General features: G+C 37.1%; 1 protein-coding gene across 3 annotated transcripts in view; it reads left to right on the top strand.

The window, feature by feature from the left end:
• The window catches only part of LOC135217747 (uncharacterized), a 135,144-nt gene extending 116,420 nt beyond the window's left edge, over window positions 1-18,724 (top strand). For all 3 annotated transcript variants that reach the window (XM_064253756.1, XM_064253754.1, XM_064253755.1), the window contains exon 4: window positions 18,341-18,724. In XM_064253756.1, the coding sequence (XP_064109826.1) occupies window positions 18,341-18,542 (202 nt within the window). In that variant the 3' untranslated portion in view covers window positions 18,543-18,724. The remainder of the gene's footprint in view (window positions 1-18,340) is intronic.
• Window positions 18,725-25,972: the final 7,248 nt, after the last annotated feature.

Here is a 25,972-nt window from a genome sequence, read left to right on the forward strand (position 1 = left end):
ATAGTGTTAATACTATGTCTAAAAACATTAACATATCTGTCCCAATTCTTATCATTACCACCTACAGTTTTCCTGAGAACCTCGAGCACTTTCCTGTTTGCTCGTTTGCACAACCCATTAGCCTTGGGTCTGTATGGAATAATTGTTACTTTCTGTGTTCACATGACTTCCGTTAAACATTCCAAGGTTTTGTTCACAAATTCTCTACCATTGTTGGTCAATAGAACTTCGGGTGAGCCGTATCTGCAAATGATACCATTGAAAAACGCTATGGCTACTTCTTCAGCCGTTTTATGCATAAGTGGGAAAATTTCTACTATCCTTGAAAGTTCATCTATTATCACTAACAAGTACTTGTTCACATACCTAGACAAACAAAAATTCCCCAGGATATCCATATGTATTCTCTGAAAAGGTCTACTCGGTATAGGATACGATCCTAATTTGCATGAAGTTATCCGTACAATTCCTTACAAGATTTTCCACATCTTTCCCCATGTTTTTCCAAATGTATTTAGCACGAACCTCATCATACGTTTTTTCTATTCCCAAGTGTGGACTACCAAACCTGCAATGAACTATATCCAAAACCACTGGAATTAGGACTTTCGGAATTACGATCTGTGTCGTATCTCCTTTACTTTCACTGGTTCTCAATTTATATTTAATTTTCCTAACCAACAGATTACCTTCGAACTCCAAACCTGAAAAAGGCAACTTATAACGTTTCCAAACTATTTCCCCTCTAAGAAACGCTTTTGCATCTGCTAGAATCTCGTCTTCATCTTGCCTTTGCTCTATGAGAGATACCTCCCATTGTAAAGCCTCGCTAGTGACTTGCGCGACTTGGAATCCTTCCGTGTCGTGAAAACTCCTACTGAGAGCATCCGCAACTACATTAAATTTGCCCTCTATATATTTGAGCTTTGCATCAAAATCTCTGATAGTTAAAAACCATTGAGCTCTTTTCGACGAGAAATCGGTTTATTAAAAAGATCTAATAATGGCTTGTGGTCTGTAAGAACTACTTTATTCCCCATCAGTAACATTTTAAAATTAACTAAGCTCGACACTATTGCAAAGGCTTCTTTATCTATTGTGGCCATTGATCTCTCGTTGCTGCCCTTTGTCCTGAATTTCCTGCTATAAAAAGCTATGGGATGGAATTTCCCATCAAACTTTTGCATAAGGCAAGCACCTATACCTTCCTGGCTTGCATCAGTCACTAATGTAAAAGGTTTGCTAAAATCTGGAAACTTCAAAACGGGGATTCATTAACGCGTCCTTGAGCTTTTGAAAACTCTCCGCCTGGGGTTCCTTCCATTGAAATTGAACGTCTTCCCGCAATACATCAGTTAGGGGAGCTGCTATATTAGAGAACCCTTTCACAAACCTCCTGAAGAAACCAGTGATACCCAGGAATGACTTAATCTCTTTCTTTGATCTGGGGGTGCGAAAATTCGCTATTGCTTTGACTTTATCGTCATTTACTCTAACCCCTCCTTAGATATGACGTGACCTAGATATGTGATCTGCTTTTTCAAGAACGAACACTTGGCTAGCTTAATTTTCAACCCCGCTAATCTAAGCCTCCTAAGTACTTCTGTAAGCACTTCCAGGTGTTGCACAATTGTGTCTGTTGTGACCAGGATGTCATCCACATACACAAACATTTTTGCCCAATAACCCGTGCAAAACTATGTTCACCAACCTGGTAAAGGTCATCGGACTGCCTGATAAACCAAAAAGCATTCGCGTAAATTCATAGTGTCCCTTGGGCACTGAAAAAGCGGTATATTCCTTGCTACTGCGCCAAATCAATTGAGCTATAAATATTATGTCCCCAGATTTCAACAAGAAGATCTGGTATGCACACAACTAGATAGCGGTCAGGGATAGTCTTTTCATTTAAACGTCTAAAATCGACTCATACACAGACAGAACCGTCTTTCTTAGGCACCGCTGACAAGGGAAAGTTGTAAGGAGACACGCTAGGTCTAATGATTCCTTCTTCCCATCTATTAACCTCTTTCTCAACCTGTTCTCTGATTTTGAAAGGTATGCGATATGCAGGAATATAAATAGGTTTTGTGCCACTCTCCAAATTTACCTTATGCTCTAACACATTAGTCAACCCCAATTTATCACCTTGTAAGGCTACCGTATCCCTAAATTCTGCCAAGAGCTCGCTTATCGCTTCAACGTGTTCGCTATAATCTGCATTAGCTAAATGTTCTCTAAATATTAGTTTCCTTGATTGCATTTCTGCCTCCTAAAACTCGGGTTTCCCCTCTACGATAGCCACTGAACCAGTATCACGACTCCAATCTTGGAAATCCAATATATATGTATTCCTTTGGTATCTCCTAATTGTATCATTACAGTTTAGTAATTCTAACCAAGTAATCCCATCCTTGGATACACTGTTCACCGATGCCGTGCTGATAACCCCTCTAAGCTTCTCGCTATTTTCAATAACACACACATCTGTGGGTTTTCTCATTTCCTTCAATTTGACTTTTACCATAGTCTTTGAACCAGGTAGTAACACAATATCTTCAGATAAAACACCTGTTTATTTGTGGTTAGTATCTCCCCTTTCACCACCCCATACACATTACCAGCCCCAGTATCATCCCCAGCATTGTTAGTATCAGAAATAACATCAATATTAGTATCAATATCACCATCCAAAATATCATCACCACCATTGTTATCACCGTGAACTCTGATAGAACCCCTGTAATCATTTCCCATATCACCAACGTGGATTTAACATTACCTTTCTCCGTAACACTCGTATCACCACCATTAATATCACCGAGCACATCTTTTTCAATAAGCTCCATGTCCTCCGTTCTAATCATGTCCTCATAAGGCAAAAAAACACCAGGTATCCAGACTGTTATCCCATTAACACCCGCATGGATTGAAATCTCGTGTCTTCTACAAGCAGGATGACCCAGCAAAAGTCTGTTGCCCAACGCAATTCCTTTCATTACCAAAAATGGTTCTGTTAGTACTCTGTCACCAGGAGTAAACTGTATTTGAACACAACCCAGGGTATTTAATCTACGGGCTTGCAAATCACATGGAAAACATGGATTGATATAAATTATAGTCCATTAAATTCATAGACGCACCAGATTCTTTAAATATTGGGATATCCACATCCCCTACTGTTCCATAAACTATAGGCCTGGGCTCTGGGGCGTCCCCCACGAGACCACAATGGCACGTACCAATCACCTGTACCCTTTTTGTTGATCGGGCTTCCAAAAATTTTGCCTATCTCTTTGCCCTCTGGTTTGACCTGCCTGGGAAGTTCTCACATTATAAATACCAGAACCTTGAGGTGTAGGCCTCGCATCTCTCCGTATCTAAGACAGACAAGATGGCCAATAATGATTGGTACTCTTACACATTCCACAATATTTAACACTACACAATTTCTTTGGATGCCCTGGTTTATTGCAGTTGAAACAGCGCAACTGCTGTTGCTTTTGATCAATCGATCTTTTGTTATATTCAACTTTTGCACACAGAGGGGAAGGAGAAAATTCTGTCTCTTTGCACTCTATCCCTTAGGCCTGTCCCATAAAAAAAAAATTGTAATATCTACAGTGGGACATTTAGACATGTTTCTCAATTTGGGCATAAAGTCATTCTTTGTCTGAAGTAGGTTCAATCTTTTCATCAAAGCTATCCACTATCGCATCTGGTACATCGTGCAAGAGCAAGGAAAAATAGATCTGTTTATGAACGTTCTTAAGAGACACATTACAACCTGTAACCCATTTAGATGTTTTCAATTTTCCTACCCAATCCACCACTGCGTCAAAAAGTTTTGAACTGTTCTACGAGGCTATTAGTGCCCTTCCGTAGTTTATAAAGACCCCAAAGGTCCCTCACCATATCTCCGCGTTCCTGTGAGCCATAAGCTATTTTAAAAAATGCTTGCAAATCAGTCCAGGTATGACATTTTGTAAATTGGAAACTCCTGCAACGGTGGGAGAGATCTCCTCTATTGAAATCTAGCAAAGCTTTCGCCTCTAAATGCCTCTATATCGTCCGTTATATTCTTTCCAGCTAAATAATTATTCACCCTTTCAATGAAAATTTGCACAGGTTGTGATAAAACACCATCTACCATTCATCTGAAAGGGCTCACGCCCACACTCACGTTCGTTACGTGATGTAGTAGCGTTGTGGTACTCTTAGTATCCACCATCTTTCTCTCTTTCCGGAAGCTCTTTTGTTCTATAAGATTCCCCGATCTCAATAACATCAATGTATTTATGTACACAAAACCCAATCCAGAAAAATTAATACAAATTTTCCCCCAATAATGGATAACAAAAAACAAACGCGCCCCACGCCCCATATATCATCCCATGAAAGCAACAACAACAATGAAAAAAAAATAAGGAGGGGTTAGTAAAAGAAGAAAAAAAAAAAGGTGCAAAACGCTTACTAAGTGATCTAACCCAGCGACAACCAGAACCACACACACAAACTCTCGCCATCCCCTCTCTTTCTCTCTCTCTCAGGGTGAGACATCAAAACAAAAATGCCCCTTCAAGTAAATTCACCACAAACAAAAAAATGAATACAAACAAAAAAAAATTAAAAATAAAAGATAAAAAGGAGAAAATAGGAAAGAAAACTTGAAAATACACTCACATCTTCATATGACTGGAAACCGAATTCGTATACGCACCGCAAATATTGCATAGCCTGTTCACAACACTCATGAAACACTTTAATATGTTGAAAACTAAACTTTTCCCCTTCACGTTTTAAGACTGGTTTTCATGAATCACAAAATGGCCGACACTGAGCCAGAGAGATACCCAATGCTTTCAATACCACACCCAAACCATTGAATCAGCAAAAAGAGCCCCGAGTTGCCAGTGACATGAATATAACCCCTTTTCCTACCAAAAAATCTGTGTCTAACTAGTCACCAGACTCTTCGTTAGCGTACCTACAGCTCATAAAATATATAAAAAGCTTCTTAAACCGCCTGCCACCACTCTTACACCCTTTTATCAAAACTACACAAATTGGAAACCCTTACCTGTTGTCAATGGTGCCCTCTATCTGCAAACATGTTATTAGGCCTATTAACCCTTAAATGCCAAAATGGTATTTTAAAAATCGTCTCCCGTATGCAGGTGGCTTTCGCGAGTGAGCGCCGAAGCAGAAATTTTTTTTTATTAAATCAGAACACGCATAGTTTTCAAGATTAAAAGTTCATTTTTGGCTCCTTTTTTTGTCATTGCCTGAAGTTTAGTATGCAACCATCAGAAATGAAAAAAAATATCATTATCATATATAAATATTGAGATATATGACAGCACAAAAAAATATTTCATATATAATTGTATTCAAATCGCGCCGAGAGCAAAACGGTTGAAGCAAACGAGTTAATTTTTTTTCATTGTAATGTACATTAAATTGCGATCATTTTGGTATATAACACATTGTAAAACGATCAAGGCAACACAGAGAAAATGCTATCACAAAATGATGCATGAATTTGTAACGCGGGGACGTAAAAAAAAGCGGTTTTAAAAAATTCACCATAAATCGGAATATTGTGCTAGAGACTTCCCGTTTGCTGCAAAATTAAGGTAATTGATTGAATATTACTAGACTGTAAGTGTTGTAGCTTACAATTGCAGTTTTCGACCATTTCGGTCGAGTTAAAGTTGACCGAAGGACAAATTTTTTCTATTTATCATTATATGAAAATATTTCAAAACTGATAAAAACTACAACCATGGGTTGTTTATTGTTTTATTCTACATGAAATTGCGCACATTTTCATATATAAAACTTTATGTAACGGCTAATTTAAAATGGTGCAAACATTACGACAATCGGACGAAAAAATTTATGATTTTTTCGGAAGAGTTGCCGCGCGGACGTAAGGAAAAAGTTTATTTCATAAATTCACCATAAATCGAAATATTGTGCTAGAGACTTCCAATTTGTTGCAAAATAAATATAAATGATTGAATATCACTAGAATGTAATATTTTTAGCTTACAATTGCGTTTTTTTACCATTTCGGTCGAGTCAACGTTGACCGAAGGTTGATATTTTGGCAATTATCGTTATTTATATGAAAATATTTCAAAACTGATAAAAGCTCCAACCATGGATTGTTTTTAGTTGTATTCTACATGAAATTGCGCACATTTTCATATATAAAACTTTATGTAAATGCTAATTTAAAATAGTGCAAATATTACGACAATCGGACAAAAAAAATTTCTGATTTTTTTCGGAAGAGTTACCGCGCGGACGTAAGGAATTTTCTTCTTTTCATAAATTCACCATAAATCGAAATATTGTGCTTGAGACTTCCAATTTGTTGCAAAATGAAGGTAAATGATTGAATGTTACTGGAATATAAGAGTTTTAGCTTACAATTGCGTTTTTCGACCATTTCGTTCGAGTCAAAGTTGACCGAAGGTTGAAATTTTGGCACTTATCGTTATTTATATGAAAATATTTCAAAACTGATAAAAGCTACAACCATGAGTTGCTTTTAGTTGCATTCTACATGAAATTGCGCACATTTTCATATATAATACTCCATGTAACGGCTAATATAAAAAGGTTCAAAATTTATGTCAAAGTGACTAAATAATTTCTGAGATGTGTCGCTGGTGTTTTTTTAGTGTGAGAAGAAAGAAATCTGCGCTTGCGCGCCTGGGTAACGATTTTAAACAAAACGCCTTGATCCGTGAGCTCCCAGCATCCCTCAAGGCGCGTGATTCAAAAGTTTTTGCCTAGTAGGCCTATAACTATTTTTCCGCGAATTTTTAATAAACTTTTTTTCGTCGACGTACCATACGTCCAATCGGCGTTGAAGGGTTAAGCTCCCATAAATACAAAAATATACTATTTATTACCCAAAGCAGATGAACATAAAATAGAACAAATGATTAATAAGTCATAGTGATAAAAAACCAAGTCTGCCCCACAAAGAAAACTATTAAGTTATCATTCCACTCTCCTGGCTAAGTATTCACTCCCAGACTCAAAATGTCGATCGTTTCATTGTGTTAGTCAGGATAGAGAATCCCGTCTCTAATATCATGGAATAGAGCCCATCTGTAATAATGATACATAACATAATATTGAGTAAAGAGATACACTTCACACTTCTCTTTTTTCAAAGGCAATATTAAGTAAAAGGATACATTTCACACTTCTCTCTCTTTTCAAAGGCAACTGTTTTTAAGTCATATAAAATATGTGCCATACCTTTTAAGATGGGGTTTTTCTCCCGACACCTGGCGTTTACCAAACTGACCTCTTTCCTCTCACAAAAGGAATGCGCCTCTCACAAGGGCCTTGGTCGGTTAGACCTGTGACATCCGTACAAACGAATGTACATACTCGACACACCCCAAGCTGCCTTGACAACAGTACAAATAGCCTCCAGATTAAAATGCTTACGTATCAGATTCCTTCATTCACGAAGGCTGCCTCTACAGCTCAATCTGTCTCCAAGCAAGACATGATATGAAATTCACTAACACATTACACACTTGTAAGATATATATGCATATATATATATATACAGTGGTACCTTGAGATACGAAATTAATCCGTTCCGAGACGGCCTTCGTATTATGAGTTTTTCGTAACTTGGAACACATTTTACATGTAAAATGGCTAATCCGTTCCAAGCCCTCCAAAAACACCCCAGTAAATTATATTTCCAGGCCTACAACACATGTTCTAGGGTTACGACGGAAGAAATATGACTCCAAAAAGGCAAAATACAGTACATACTTGAGTAATATTAACCTGCATGTAATGTTCAACCCCATTTTTACTGCATATATTAGGACTTTAGCATATGTCCCTTAGCAATAAGCCTAGCCTATGTTAGCGGTTGCTACTGTAGCCTAGTCTATGATTCTGACATCTAAACCTAAGAGCTAAAAGCTTAGAATATGCCAATAAAATGTATAAATAATCAGTATGTACTCATTTTAAATAATTATTAATTAATCATTAACTATAATACACAAACAACCAAAAAACAAACCTTCCGATCGATTGTTTACATCCAGCTCTTACCCGTCTTAGAGTATCGAACGAGCACCAAGCAATCATTTTTCCTAGCACACAGTAAGCCATAAATTGTCATTAGTATCTCTCTTCAACTAATGAAACCACCAAACAGTATAATAACCATTCATTTCTATTCTTTATTCTATCTTTACCTAATGAAGATACAGAGTTACTGACAGCTATAATGAATCATGCGTATACATAACGTAATAATAAAACAGAAGAAGAATTCTAAAAAATACGTATTTGTTGGAAGTCTTGATTTATTTTATATTTTATGATATCTAATTCACAATTTTTTTTATTAAATGTATTGCACGTACTCATTTCAAATAATTATTAAGTAACCATTAACTATAATAAACAAAAAAAAAAAAGCTTCCAAACGTCTGTTTACATCCAGCACTTACGAGTATCGAACGATCGACAAGCAATCACTTTACACAGTAAGCCATAAATTTTCATTATCTCTCTTCAACTACTGAAACTACCAAACAGTATAATAACCATTCATTTCTATTCTTTATTCTATCTTTACCTAATGTTTTTTTTATTAAATGTATTGCATGAATAAGTTTTTCAATTTACAGCATCCTTTTACCAATAGAATACTTTATGCACAAGGGGTAGATGCTGACCAATAGGAGAGCAAGACCTTATGGGGTGACTAGCATCAGGAACCAATGGGAGAGCGGGAGGATGGTGGCGAGTATACTTAGTTGGCGGCGCGGGAGTTTTAAAATTGTTCTTGGTGGTCTGGGCGAATCTCGGGACTTTACAGCAACAACCTTTCGTATCTTGAAAACTTTTCGTATGTAGAGCAGTAAAATTTTTCGCACTGGCTTTCGTAACTTGGATTTTTCGTAAGTTCAGCCTTTCGTATCTCGAGGTACTACTGTATATATATATATATATATATTATATATATATATATATATATATATATATATATATAGATATATAATATAGCGGGCCCCGGTATTCGCGTTCTCAGGATTCGCGGATTTTTCTCTGGACCATATCTACCCATGATTTTGGGTGAATTCGCCTATTCGCGGGATTCTTCGACGATAAATAATCACTAATTAGTGTATTTTGATGTTATTTTCATGCCTAAATACATTTTTATGATACAAAAATTATTTACTAATTTTAAAATATTAATATTGATCAATATTGTATTAGTAAGTTTAATAAGATTAAATGATATCACATAATAACTAATAATTCTCTCTCTCTCTTACAGAGATGTATGCTTTTTGTATGATAAATGATTTACTAATTTTCAAATATGTAAAAAGCAATCACTTCAATAAAGAAAATACCACAGTAAATTAGTAAGATTTTAGTGCTTTTGAACTCCAGGTCTCTCTCTCTCTCTCTCTCTCTCTCTCTCTCTTACTGAGATGAGAGATTTTTATGGTACACATATGTATAACATGTTATTAATATTTTCATATGATAATAATAATAATAATAAATAATAATAATAATAATAATAATAATAATAATAATAATAATAACAACAATAATAATAACCTGTAATTACAAAAATCATATGTGAAAATATTTTACAAATACTACGATAATCTCTCTCTCTCTCTCTCTCTCTCTCTCTCTCTCTCTCTCTCTCTCTCTCTCTCAGAGATGTATGTTTTTTGGATGATGATTTACTAATTTTCAAATATCAATATTAATGTAAACAGCAGTAATATAAATTCATTAAAGCAAACACTAAAGTGAATTAACAAGATTTTAGTTTATAAATAAGAATTATGTAAGAATGAAAGAAAATGCATTTTACCCCACGTCTTGTCTGTAGCCAAGCTGAGTTGGCTGGGGTCCAACAACTGTTAAGTCCTCCTGTGTTGCCATCTCAGGATCATGAAAATTCTCTCTCTCTCTCTCTCTTTTACTGAGATGAGAGAATTTCTATGGTACATGTGTATGTTTATTAATATTTTCGCATAATAATAATATTAATATAACTAATTTCAAAATTCATATGTGATAGTATTTTAAAGAAGTACAATAATCTATATATTTCACTCCTTTAAATAAGGATAACTCTCTCTCTCTCTCTCTCTCTTTTGCCACACGTGATACTAGTATGTCTTAGTGGTAACTCTCGCCATCTGTTTGGGCTAGAAGTGTATGTATAAGTATATCTTTAAGGACATTACTACATTTTATGGTAAAATAATAATATACAGTACTAGTTTACAAATAATATTAAGTTTAATGAGATTAAACAGTAACAATAACCTCTCTCTCTCTCTCCTCTCTCTCTCTCTCCTCTCTCTCTCTCTCTCTCTCTCTCTCTCTGTTATTTGCTGTAGGTATATATTTTTAACGGTAAAATGTTTAAGATGACTTTGAAATGATATTAATAATATAACCTCAAAGATTAATGCAGTACTAGATTAGTAATTTTAGGTATATTTGAAGTAGGATGTTATTAAAGGTATACATTTGGTATCTGAACTTTCACGATAGGCAGTTATAAACATTTTTAGTGGTGGTAGATAGATAAAATAAAACTAAGTATGCTAAAAAAACACAAAGTTGACCACTAAGTCAAGGTGAACTGCCTTCGTTTCACAGGAGGATGGGGTGAATCCATTTGCCGACAGAGTAAAAGCAATGCCAATGATGATGGAGAGAGAGTTGATTTTACATCCCCTACTTTACTGTGCTCCCTTCGCCGTTTTGAACACCCTTTCACTCGAGGGGAATGATGTGAAGATGGGTGTAGGGATGGAGGAGGAGTAGGAATTCTCGAGGTGCTAGGAACAGCGGGTAGAATGCTAGACACAGACGGTGCTGCTGGCACCAGCCCCACTATCACCTCTAGTTCCTCCTCCTCCACCACACCCTCCACCCTAATGTCTGGATGGCCATATGCCAACAATTTATACGGTGTCACATAATATCTCTTATCCTCTAAAGGACATAGAGACACCTTTCGCTGGCTCATATAACACATCGTACCTCCTACTCTTTGCAAACTCCGCACACGAGTATATTGATCTCATTCTTTTCGATCACTTCTCGATACTGTTCATGCGGAATGGTCTTTTGCCAGCATCTTTGTATACCTTTCAAGGTGTTTATTCATATCAGTTAGATATGAATGAACCTTAGGTTTGACACAGATGAATTCTCTCATGAGTTCAGTCCCCGTTTCAACCTTGACTAATCCGAGTTCCCCCTTATGTGATTCATCATAAAATTTTTGAGTTTTCGGGAAATTACTCAAGTCCATATAGAGTTTGAGAACCTCCTTCAATTCACAATTGAGGTTATCATTCACAAGGGAGAAGATCAAGCTGTCAGTGTCGGTATAAAGAAGTTGAACTCTTTCACTGTAGTGAAAGAGTTATTACATCAACTTCTAGACAGTCTTATCTGTGTTTGTAATAAGGGAAGGCAGATCAAGTGATTACGCATCGGTAGATGCATACCCGTCAATTTAACATTTATCTTGGGCAGCTTCACATTGAACTTAGTCAGCAGGTTTTTACTATATGAAGATAGATCCTGGTGAGTTACATTCATGTGATGAATGGTGAAAGGGAGATCGTCTCTCTGTAGAGCAACATCCCTGCTAACCCGTTTGGCATCGAGGAGGAGGAAATAACCGTATTCACCCTGTCAATCAATGGAGGTAATGACTAGCGACAAACTGTTCAAATTCAGCTGGGGGAAGTTCAGTTATTTCACCCAAGGGCATTTTGTATTTGTTCATAACCGTGGGATACAAGCTGGTGAAATCAACATACAATATATATGATTGAGGATCACCAACCTTAAAACTGGGATTTAACTCTGGATTATTGGCTACAGACCGTCTTCGAACTAAACTACAAAAACCACCCCAGATATTTTTACAGATTAATTGATGAAGTTCACCATTAGAAATGAGGGGGAAACAGATTTTAGAATTCAACGTTACATCCCCAACCAAGGGTGCTATCTTCAAACTTGCGGGTGGATTCTGGGGTCATGTGCAATTGATACCTTGGCATTTGCTCACACAATAATGTCCATTCCTGGCTCATGTTCCGCAAAAAAACCACACATTTTTCTCCATAACCTAGTCTATGCGTACAATATTCACCCGTCATCGATCACATAGCAGTAAGTGTAAGCTTTCTGCTTTGTTACAATTCTTGGATTGTCTTCGCCATTTGGCTGAATATTATAAGCCTCGAAATCAAGGAAAGCAATGTGCGAGATTTTGTGCAGAGCTTTAACCTTGGTAAATTGTTTAAATTGGCTGGGATCTGGGTATTCAACAGTGGTTCAAGCAGTATATGCCTGAGTGTGAGCATTGCGGGTGGTGGGACTATTGAACAATGTCAAACAATTGTAACACATACCACCCGCATGCTCACCCCTTCCTTGCTTGAACCTGTGTCGAAACACTTCACAAATGCCAACATATCTTTAATCAACTCGATGTGGTCGTCAGTGATTAACAACAAGGTGACCAGATGAGAGCTTTTGGGGGAATACCACCTTTCCTCACCAGATGTACTGTCCAATGTTTTTTCTGCCGTTTCCCCATGACTAATTCACATAATTTATAAACATAAATGTTGAGGTTGTTCCCCTTTTCTAATGTTTGGAAAGAGTCATGAGTCAATGGCATATCTGACGAGAGTTTGATATTAAATTGCCCCCTCCTCATCCTGGTCATTAAGTCCCAAGAGAGGTTGTCAATACGTGCGAGAGGTTATCCCGGAGTACAACGTACGCTTCTAATGCTGTAATAACGCAGCTGTACCTGGATTGAATATTGACAACCTGAAGTCTGCCACGATCTCCCTCAGGATAGGCCTTGAAGTTATTAATATTCACTAACTCACATCGCGTGATATGAAGTTCAACCCTATCCAGCAAGGTAATACACCAACCTGAACCTTCACTACTATTGAGTCTCTCTTCGAAGTTATTAGCTACATATTCGATAGCCTCCTCCAAGGAGTCATAGATCGAATCAATCGTAGTTAGGATGGGTGGTGTACATATATAGAAGGATTTTGTTTCATTATCATCTCTTAACATTCTCACACTAGCTATAATAATGCATAAGTAAGTTATAAGCATTTTTAGTGGTGGTTTGAACTATTTGCGGGTTTTAACTATTCACGGGGGTGTCTGGTACACATCCCCCGCAAATACGGGGGGAACACTGTATGTATATATATATACGTATATATGTATATGTATATATATATTGTATATATATATATAACATGGGGGAAGAACCCCCAGTATTCATAAGGTAAGCGTGGACACGAAACGGAAGGCAGACCCCCCACACCCTATTACACACACAGGCTCTCTCTCTCTCTCTCTCTCTCTCTCTCTCTCTCTCTCTCTCAAGGTCACTCTCTCTCTCTCTCTCTCTCTCTCTCTCTCTCACTCTCTCTCCATTCTAACAGGTAATGAAAATGAGAGAGTTGCATCATAACATAACGTTTATTTACAAGAACAAATAAATCAATTAACCAAGTAATCCAGTCTTACAGACTAACTCAAAACTACAATGTCAAGTCACCCAAAAGTCCACACCCCACTGGGAACTCTGTCCCCCGGCATTTCCAGATCCGTCTGTTCCAAAGATACAGAACACATCCCGGTAAGTACACACACAAGTTCAAAGACAAAGTTAATAAAATGGAACATCTTACAAGATATCAAACAAGCCATCCCTTTGGCTAAAGTAAAGGTAACACTTACCCATTCCCAACCGGAATATCACTCACTGTTTAAACACTTTGGCACCCGCCATCGTGGCTTTGCCTTCCTCCACGAATCTCTGTGTAAGTCTTCCCATAGACTTGGCTAGTGATACATTATGAATAGAAGAGGCGCACACGCACACACGAATGCACACTTCGACAACGCCTCATATTACTGGCTACAACCAGTTTCCCAAAGGCACTTGAGAATAGTTCATAAACTGTCGTACATTGACTTCCTGAATTAAGCATTTTTATCTCACGCCATCCCCTAGAATCTCATTCATCAGCTACTCTCAGGTCGTTACTGCACTGTTCTCCACATTCCATAGGTCACAGAGAACGCATATTATTAATCAAAACCCTATGCCACATATATATAATATTATATATATATATATATATATATATATATATCATAGGTCACAGAGACTATGCATAATATATATATATGATATATATATATATATATATATATATATAGATATATATATATATATATATATATATATATATATATAATATATATAATATATATTATACATACATATACATACATATATATATTATTCAAAACTCCACCTCGTCTCCTCACAAAAATACAATTACATTGAAAATTTAGGCCTTGACTGGAGGACGAGGGGTTTGAACAAAGAAAAAAAAACTGAAAAACTAAACTTTTCAGATATAAGGCCGATTTTACTGAGGCGGGAGGAATTTACATAAAAGCTGGACTCTAGTTTTAAAAGCACTATATTTACATAAATTTACAGAGGTCCAGAAACACAAGGGGCAGGGGACCACTTTCAATCCACCCGAGCACGTGGCGGGAGCAATTCAGCCACAAAGTTTAGAAATTCGCGCAACGGATTAAGATTGCAAGCTTCAAAGGATTTCCAATTCCTACCACAGCCAGGCACAGCGTTTTTCTACAAATAGAGGACAGGCATAAGGCACGGGAGCACACGAGGGCGAACATTACTCACTACTTTCTTTCAATCACAAGGCCACTCTTGGGGGGAATGAAATGACTGGGAAATTTACACAGAAGAAACTATTTTGTGGCGTAAATTCACTAAGGGGATGTTACTAGTATCACAGGGGAGTAATTACAGAATTGAGCCCAGATGGCAGAGGGGGGGGGGGGATGAAAACTACACAAAGTCGCCTTGGAAAAAGGAAAGGAAATACAGACAAAGGTAAAAACAATTCCCTGGTTGAAACGGAACTTCCCTTACAGTACATTATGGATGGGGCTGGAATTCTTCTCCTTGATGTCCCGGCACTATGGAGTTTTAAAATATACTTGGGGCTTCCCAAAGCATGGGAAAGCCAGGCCCAGGAGGGGGATGGGGGCAGCGGCGTCTGGTAAGGAGCCAGGCTTTGACCTCGCCTAGGTCGGGTGTTCTTCTGAGGACTCTGCTTCTGGGTTCAAGGCCTTTTGAAGCTTTCTCCTGTTAAGCTCCTCCTCCAGTCCCTGTGGGGGTAATTCCAACAAACAATAGAAGAAGAGATAGCTTTTTCAAAAGAAAAAAGAGAATGGATTCCTCCAAAGTGGAAGGGGTGACTAGTATAGATGCCTTAAACTTGGGTAAAAGACTTTCTTTTTCCTTGGTTCTAGCTTAAATCTTGAACGATATAGATATATATATATCTATATATAATTATATATATATAATATATATATATATATATATATATATATCATTCGAGCTACAAATGTCCTTTAATATCTAATTCACTCTACCTCGGAATCAATATATTTTCATATATGTACCGAGGGGGAATTTTTAGTTGATAATAATTTCGTCACCCCATGGGATCGAACCACCGTCCAGTTGGACGGTGAACGAAATCATGAACGGACTGTGACGCTACCGAGTCTGCTAGCACAGAGGCTATAAGTTTATATCGATTCTGACCATTACAAATCACCGCCGATCTCGGTGTATTCGTAATTAGAATCGAAATGAAACCCCCTCAACCATGCTAGCCGATTCGAGCGTTTGACCCACGCAGCCTTGTTATGAATACTTATCACATCACCGTGATTCATATAAATCATTCGAACTACAAATGCCCTTTAATATCTAATTCACTCTACCTCTGAATTGACATATTTTCATATATGTACCGAGGGGGAATTTTTAGTTGATAATAATTTCGTCACCCCATGGGATGGAACCACCGTCCAGTTGGACGGGGAACGAAATCAGGAATGGACAGTGACACTACCGAGTCTGCTAGCAGAGAGGCTATAAGTTTATATCGATTCTGACCATTACAAATCACCGCCGATCTCGGTGTATTCGTAATTAGAATCGATATGAAACCCCCTCAACCATGCTAGCCGATTCGAGCGTTTGACCCACACAGCCTTGTTATGAATACTTATCACATCACCGTGATTCATATAAATCATTCGAGCTACAAATGTCCTTTAATATCTAATTCACTCTACCTCGGAATTGACATATTTTCATATATGTACCGAGGGGGAATTTTTAGTTGATAATAATTTCGTCCCCCCATGGGATCGAACCACCGTCCAGTTGGACCGGGAACGAAATCAGGAACGGACAGTGACGCTACCAAGTCTGCTAGCAGAAAGGCTATAAGTTTATATCGATTCTGACCATTACAAATCACCGCCGATCTCGGTGTATTCGTAATTAGAATCGATATGAAACCCCCTCAACCATGCTAGCCGATTCGAGCGTTTGACCCACGCAGCCTTGTTATGAATACTTATCACATCACCATGATTCATATAAATCATTCGAGCTACAAATGTCCTTTAATATCTAATTCACTCTACCTCGGAATTGATATATTTTCATATATGTACCGAGGGGGAATTTTTAGTTGATAATAATTTCGTCCCCCCATGGGATCGAACCACCGTCCAGTTGGACCGGGAACGAAATCAGGAACGGACAGTGACGCTACCGAGTCTGCTAGCAGAGAGGCTATAAGTTTATATCGATTCTGACCATAGCCTCTCTGCTAGCAGACTCGGTAGCGTCACTGTCCATTCCTGATTTCGTTCCCCGTCCAACTGGACGGTGGTTCGATCCCATGGGGGGTCGAAATTATTATCAACTAAAAGTTCCCCCTCGGTACATATATGAAAATATATCAATTCCGAGGTAAAGTGAATTAGATATTAAAGGACATTTGTGGCTCGAATGATTTATATGAATCACGGTGATGTGATAAGTATTCATAACAAGGCTGCGTGGGTCAAACGCTCGAATCGGCTAGCATGGTTGAGGGGGTTTCATATGAGACCACTATACAGTCATGTATGTACTAACTCAACAAAAACACGTACCCGATCGAAACAGACTCAAGCGAGCAAGATGATTGACATGTTTTCATAACAACACGGAGACTGCCAGCTCCCTTAATGTAGAGGCGATGAAAAGTAATGAAAACCATTCTATCTCGGAACGGACAAAGCAAATCTCTCTCTTTCTTTACTACGTTATATATTCTTTTTATATTATGTTGTGAAATCTGAACACACATTTTAAACATCCTAATTCTAAGCTAGCTAGGAATCTGAAAAAATGTTGCAAACTATATAAAACATTTTATACAGTCAAAGAGGGGATATATGCATTTTGAAAGTAGTACTAATTTATATATAATATATATATATCTATAGATATATATATAATATATATATATATATATATATCAATATTAATATATATATAATACAATCTATAATATATATACAATATATACTATATATATATATATATATATATATATACTGTATATATATAAACAGTGGACCCTCATGTTCACAGTGGATTTGTACCAGAACCCCCACAAATAGTTAAAACCCACAAATACTTAAAACCCTCTCAAAATGCTTATACCTGCCTATCTATAAAGTTCAAGTACCAAATGTATATCTCAAATAACATCCTACTTCAAATATACCTTAAATTACTATCCTATTACTGCATTAATCTATGAGATTATATTACATATTAATATAATTTCAAAGTCATCTTAAACGTTTTTACCACTGAAAATATATACGTACAGCCAATAATGCACAGAGAGAGAGAGAGAGAGAGAGGAGGAGAGAGAGAGAGAGAGAGAGAGAGAGAGAGAGAGCATTGTGTGGGGTCTTGGAACGTAATACCATTGTATACTGGTTGCCAACTTAGATATTCACAAATTATATTCTTTCCCTTCAAACTTTTACTGCTTTTATCAAAATGACAAAAATACTTCCATAGAATTTTGAGTATTCTGATTAATTGTAATCATTTCTAAGAAACAGCAATTGTAGTTCCTGTTAAGCTTACATCTACTCCAAGGCACTGAAACAGCATGCAATATTGGCATATTTGAAACTATAGCTACCAATTGCTCTCAACATTTTACGTTCATAATATAATTCAAACATAATTTTGTAATTATGTGTTAAAATCTGTTTTAAAACTTTTTTTTTTTTTTGTTGTATACAGGAACCTGAAGCAACACTTAATAAGTACCCACAAGATGACACCAGATGAAGCAGGAGCCATTGTAAAAAGATACAATTTGGAATTACTCATGGAGGAGCCTACCATTCAACATTTACCTCAAGCTACACTTTCCAATTTACCTACCATTCCATCACCCCCGATACCTTTATTACCAAATTTATTGCCAGTGTCTTCTCCTTGAGCCTTGTAGAAAAATAAAACACCCTAACTCCAAACTGCTAGTAATTCTGGATACTTTACTGTACTATTTATAAAAAAAAACATGATGGTAATAGAAAAACGTAACCTTGCAACTGTGTCCAAGTATTAAGTTTGCCACGATCATTTGTTATGGTATATGAATAAAATAGATTAAAAGCATGATTTTCCTGCTTTTTCTGGACTAAACCCTTTTCCAAATCCTAAAAAATTCCAAATACGGATATGATATCGAAAGTATATATAATCTCATTGATGTAAAATTTCCAAATATTTTACAACATATCCACAGCCTTCACAAAGAGAAAAAATATAAATTTTCATAATATAATTTGGATAGTTACCTCTTGTTAAAGAAAGCTTACATCTTTGTGCCAGACCGGAGCAGTCAGCATTAAAAAAAAAAAGAGCACTAGGCTGAACTGGATGGACTGTTTAGTTCATCTGTTCTCCCCTCCAGGTGGATAGCAAATGTTTTGGTTTTTGTCAGAATTCTTCTTGGAAACTAACTAATGTTTGGGGAGGATGGACTAGTTCTACTTAAGCAGTAGGTAAGTATCTGAATAATAAATACTTTCGTAAGTGTGACTTACCAAGTAATTATATAGCTAAGTTTAAATTTGCGGGGAAGCGCTTCCATGGCTCAGTGAAGGTCTACAGTGCCGTCCCCCTATGGCAATACTAGGAACAACTTAGCTAATCACGTCTTTCTGTTTCCCGCCGCGCTCGACGAAACACTGAGTACTTACAGCAGCTTGTTCTTATTTTCTGGTTATAATATCACCGGATTTCAGTAGTGTTACAGCCACCAGAATGCATTCATAGCCTTCGAGCAGGATGAGTCTTGTTTTTTGTTTATTTTGTTCAGATTAACATCTAGCCAGATATTTGCAGTCTCCAGGAATAATGGCCTTATAGATAGTTCTTGAAGGGATCACTATTTAAGTAGATCAGATACTTTTGCATATTTTTTTTACTTACTGGGCTTAACGTAAGTCGTCGGTTAAGTATTGCCTTCAGTAACTAATCTTGATGTTACTTCATTACTTCAGGCGCCAAACTTTCGTTTTTAGAATTAGAATTTGTTTACCGGCCATGAGCTAATAACAAGCCACCGTGCCAGTAACAGTTACCTTAGAACAATTCTTTTACCCTTCTATTGTTCACCGGATATAGACTAGTATTCTAAAATCGAAGGTAATGATTACCTTAAAGTAATTCTAAAAGTTATCAATTTTTTTATCCCAAAACTTTTGGATTTATTTACTTACCGAGATTAGGCGACATTAAGTTACCCGTTAATGATTACGTACTTTTAAAGTAATTCTTGAAATATAGATAGTCACTCCCTCAGTTGAACCGGCTGTTGGTCCTAGGTATCGACAGACAACCGCCGGAAAGGCGTCTTTCTGGATGTGTCAGAGGAGGTGACTATATCTGGCCTCTCGGATTTCTTGGACTTAGTCACTGTCCTGCTCCTTCTCATGGCCAACAACAGCCTAGGAGAGACATACTGGTAGTCGAAGGGAGTCCGAGGGGGTTGCCCCAGGTAGTTACCACCTCAGTCGAACCTGTAGCTTTTCCCAGGTATTGGCAGACCACCATTGAAAAGGCTTCTTGATAGATGTGAAGTGAAGAAGGATTTTTTTCCCCCTCGGTCAAACTTGTCATGAGTGTAGTGTAGGTTTCCACCCAACGTCGCTGGAAAGGCATATCAGTGACAGTGTACAGTTGTAGTCCTATTCCAATAGTTTGTCACCCAATAGATCATGTCGATGACATGATTTTTTGGTTTCTCAACCTCTGAAGAGGTATCAATTCTTCGGTCAATGAAGCATCGCACCCTTGCAGTCCTGCGTGTCCAACTCCTCACAGTCTATGTTCATTCAACTCGTGACTGCAGACCCGACTGTTATTTTTTGACTCGAGACTCGGCTGATTCGACTCGGTTGATGTTCGACTCGTGACTCAGCTGATTTGTCTGAGGGAGTCCAATGGGAGTTTTATTTCCCCGTCAGTCGAATTGGTCATCAGTAGTCATTGAATTAAAGAAAGGTTACTTATTTTACTTAATTAGTACTAATCTTGGACGTCCTGTATTAGCACTTAGATGTTGGAAGCATCGTAATGACCTTTTGTTTCCAATAGCTGGTCCTCCCAGACATTCGAATCTAGTGTGTCAACTCACACACACCTCATGCACTTACATGTACAGATACCGACTTTTAGTTCACAGAAGTGGATTTGAACTCTTTTCCTACGTTGGTATGTGTGAGCCTTTTCAATACAGGCAGTCCCCGGGTTATGACAGGGGTTCCGTTCTTGAGACGCGTCATAAGCCAAAAATCGTCGTAAGCCAAAACATCGGTAAAAATTCTAAGAAAACCTTAGTTTTAATGCTTTGGGTGCATTCAAAACTATGTAAACTGCATTCTTATTGCATTTGTCATCAAAAAATCCTTCAAATATTGATTATTTTTCATTTTTGCTGTCATATTTCTCCTGCCAGATCAGCGTTGTAGGTGCTGTAACCCTGGAAATAATTTCTGACGAATATAATTGAAAAGTGCATTAACCTCGGAACGTCGTAAGACAAACCCGTCGTAACCTAGACACTCATCAGAATAGTACCGATTTTCATGATGAGCACCAGGTATAGGCGCCTAGCTGCTCGAATCTTTCTCGTACAGCTATTTATTTTGTCAAGCACCAGTCCCCAGTCCAGGCTTACAGGCTGCTAAGAAGCAAGAGCCCGTGCCAGTACAAAGCTGGCTTAATCTACACCAACCGTCCAGGCGCTCTGCCTCTATGCCATCGTACTATTCATTTTCAACTTCCCAATAGAACATACAGAAAAATTTTGATAATTTTTTGTATAACATGTGCATTTGCATATCTTCCTCTTTCCATTGATTTTTTTTTTATTTGCCAACCTTAAAGTTTCAGCAGTCTGGGGGTGTGCTTATTATGTATATTTAGTCCGTCCCTTAAGGGTTAATAAAATTATCATTTCTAAAATATAGTAGGTTATAGAGTATAATATATTTTCCATATACAGTACTACTATGGAATTCATTCAATATAATCATGTTCTACTTCTTTGGAACTGGGCTATTTACGAAACCTGAATAATCTGGCTTACTACACCATGTTACCAAATATGTACTTTTCCAGTACTGCTGTAGTATTTGGTAAAGGGTTCAAATAAGTACAAAGTAAGAAAAGAGACTATTTTTTATATTATGTATAGTATACTACAACAGAGCACATTCTCTCCAAAATGTACTCTAAGGTTTGAGGTTTGTTAGTGGTAAGTTTCTGTTACCACAGTTTTTACATTTTGCTAGCACTGAAACTTCACTTACAATATATAAAGCAATAGTATTTGGACAGTTTATCACATTTAACAGACAATCTGTACATATATTAACACAAATTATTGGGAAAAAATGTAATGAAAACCTAACACAGAATGCAAAGGTGACTGCAAATAATGAATATATACACAGTAATTATCAAGAAGGCACAAGACGAGATGAAGTAAAGCACTACATTTCTAAAGCACTACATTTCTACACCACAAAGCCATCATATTAGAAACACTTAATCGACTGCTGCAGCACAATCACAATGGATGCCAGATATTACTAGATCTCGAAAGGATGTTCACTGCAAATCGGTATTACAAAGGATATAAGAGAAAAAATAGCACCAAAATCCATATCCTTATTAACTCTCAGTGCTAAGCAACACCCACCCATAACTCCCCTAATTCATACACTACTATAAAGTGATCATTCAATCCTTGTCATTTCATCCAGATCAGTTACGTACCTTATCTTACCAAAATTTGCCTGATTGCAGGTACTACTGTATTCCATCTCTAGAGGGGGTCTGATACTGAAGGGTATGTTATTGTGGAAATCTACTTATACTTATGTCATGTCAGATGATGGTTCCAAATATATAGCAAAGTGAAAAACGTAACGTATGAATGATGTTTATATGTTATTTATATCACAAGGTACCTTTTATGACTCTTCAGATCTCTAGAGCTGAGAAGAAATATCCATTATACTTTAAATATACACTTTCCATAAATGTATTGTTTTGTTTCCTTTTTTTACCTATAAAACAACACTGTCAAAAAATTAATTAAAAATAATCTGATATCCAAACTACTACATACTGATGTTCGTAAAAATGACATTTTAATGATAAAACTAAGTTTAACATAACATACTTACCAAGCAGTAACTTACATAGCTGAAAAATTTCTACTTCAGCAGTCCAAAAATCAACATTTTTAAAAGTAACTTGTATTTTTCCCAACTATACAACCCTGTGGTCACTTCCCAAAGAGCACTCGAATTATGCCATTATTTCAAAAGTAAGTGTTTTAGGAGAAAACACTTACTTTTGAGATGAGTATAGAGGTCATGTTGTGCTTCCTGGATGGGCCACAACTCTTGTCTGATGCTCATGGCAGCAAATTAAAGTACTTTTTGGGAAAGGTGGTCATGTTTTGGGAGAGGTGACCACTATATTACAGCTCGGTCATTTACCCTAGTTCTTTTTTTAAATTTGCTTTCTTCTTGTATGATCCTCACTTCAAGTGGTATTTAGTTGTATAGCCTAGTCTTGGTGCGCAAGGTTCAAATGCTCTCTCACATGACTTACAATTTGTTCTAGGTTCAAATAGGTAGCCTATGCTTTACCTGATCACAGTATTAATTTCAGGTTTAAAAAAAAATGACTTTTTTATGATAAAATAAGATTTTATGTATACTTACCAATTAGTTACATAGCTATAGTTTCTAAAACCGTCGGCAGCTAGAATTTTTGAAATTCACGGAGGCGCTAGTTTGTTTTGGTCAGGTGATACCCCCGCCCACTATCGGGGGAGTGAGGAACCAACACCATCCAAAAATCAGTTGTTTATGCCCTATTATCCATGTGAGGGGAGGAGGGCGGGCTTTGATCATGTAACTACAGGCGGCACTCGGTTAGCGGCAGGGGTTCCGTTCCTGGCCGCCGACGCCGAGTGATTTTCAACACTAAGCGATTTTAAAGCCTACGGCCACCGCACACCTTCTTTCGAAACTCTAGACCAGTCAAAGGCACCGTAATCCCACAATGGCGTAATAAGTAAAATTATATTTATGCAGTACAGTACTATAGATTTTACTGTACAGTAGTACTGTACAGTAAAATCTATAGTACATTATAGCATTGTAAATACTGCAAAGTGAAAAAAGCCTAGCTTTAATCCTTTGGGTGTCTAGAGTATGCAAAGATATAATAAAGTTTATACAGTGTACAGGTAGCTGTAGTGTTCAAGTTACGATCATTAGTCTTATGATTTTCCGATTTTATGAGAGATCAAATTACAATGGCCTAACTTTATCCATCTTCTAGTTACATAAGTTCAATAACAGCAAAAGATTATGATGAAAGTATGGTTTTAACGTTATACTCGTTGCGTGAACGTGTACAGCCATGAACAACCGAACGAGAAACAACTTTTTTTTTCCTAAGTACAACCGAACTGGATAACATCCGTTTGGCTTGTATTTCAATCATTGTACTACTATTAAACTATTACCGTAGTTGTTATAAATGGCGTTATGTATAGAATAGAACTGAGATATCTTAATGTAATAACTTTATTCGCTCTAGATCAAAGATCAATATGGATCAAAGATCAATCGGGAAATATACTGTTAAATTTAAACCTAGTTATAACTGAAGCTGAGAAAACCTAGTTATAACTGAAGCTGCTAATGACTATTATTGTACATCGGCAACAAGGATAAAACTGCGGTAAATGTATGCCATCAAACACAAAATTGGGATAAAATAATTTTAATAAAAACTACTGTGCTTGAAAGAACACATCTTACTGTTGGTTTAACGCCGATATAAGATAAATGATGTAAAGTTCGTATTACGATGATATAAAGGATTATTGCGAACAGAATCACGTAATTTTTTACGCAATAAACATGCCGCCAACGTAATCTTTTAATGAAAAAAAAAGTAGTTCACATTCACAACGAGACATATTCAATAAATATTTCCACCTAAAAACACGTTGTATAAGGAAAAATAACCTTGTCTCATATAAGTCAAGTATCTAGATATTCGTTTATGCTAACTAGAAGCAAGTGAATTCACTCAGAATTGAGTTATGGTGAAACAAACTCGTATTCATCAGCTGATTTCAAACCACAACATTGGCCGCTCCACGGAATACTGGCTTAAATTTGCCGTAGTATTTTATAATACAATAATATGAGAATAGATACAATATTCTTGGATACAGTGAAATTATGCATAACTTTTTAAAGGATTTATGGAAAAGATGCATAATTAATAAAATAACACCATGCATTTTTCGGAACAGTGGCGGACAAGAATGAACATGAAAAAACATCCCCTGACAACGTGGAGCGTACAAAGGCTGACTTAATTTGTATCTTATTTATGTACAAAAATGAAAATATCTTTACGTAATATATTTTCATACACATTTTAAACATAGAAGCATAAACATTTAAAAAATCGACACATCGATCGCTAAATTTGCACTCTTTTTAACTCATATTTTCAGAAGAGCAGCAGACGGCGGCATACAAGATCGAACATGAAAAAACATCGTAGTTGATAACTTGAAGGGCAGTTTCAAAAGCTGCCTTTTTATCATATTTCTGCACAGAAATAAAAATACCCTGTGTGTAATACATTTTCATACACATTTTAAACATCGATCACTAATTTGCACTTTTTTTTAAATCGATATTGAGGATAGAGTGCCCAAAAGACTTATCCATTCCTTTGCACTACCTTCTGTAGGCACGACTCGATTCTTTGTGGGGATGGAAAAGCCCAAAAACTCACTGAGCTGATCCTCATCCCCAAATAGACTAATTCCTGACAGGGGTCCTGAGCTAAAGTCAGGGTTTTCTGAAGGTCCTCCGTGCACCTCTCCTTTGTTTGTGACCGGAGAAGCCAATCGTCCAAGTAAAGGGATATCCTTATCCCAACTAGATGTAACCATTTCGCAATGGGAGCTAGCACTCGGGTAAACACTTGTGGTGCGGTCGAAAGCCCGAAACACAGAGCTCTGAACTGGTATATTTTGTCCCTGAAGACAAAACACAGAAACCTCTTTGAGTTTTGGTGTATTGGGATGTGAAAATATGCGTCTTCCATATCGATGGAGATCATCCAATCCCCTTGACGGATTGATGAAAGGACAGACTGATTCGTCTCCATCTTGAACTTTGTCTTTTGCACATAAAGGTTCAGAGTGCTTACGTCCGATACGGGTCTCCATCCCCCTGATGACTTGGGGACAACGAACAGACAATTGTAAAACCCTGGTGTTAGTGGCTCCTCTACTAACTCTAT

The sequence above is a fragment of the Macrobrachium nipponense genome, chromosome 7, assembly GCF_015104395.2.
Source record: "Macrobrachium nipponense isolate FS-2020 chromosome 7, ASM1510439v2, whole genome shotgun sequence".
NCBI lineage: Eukaryota > Metazoa > Arthropoda > Malacostraca > Decapoda > Palaemonidae > Macrobrachium > Macrobrachium nipponense.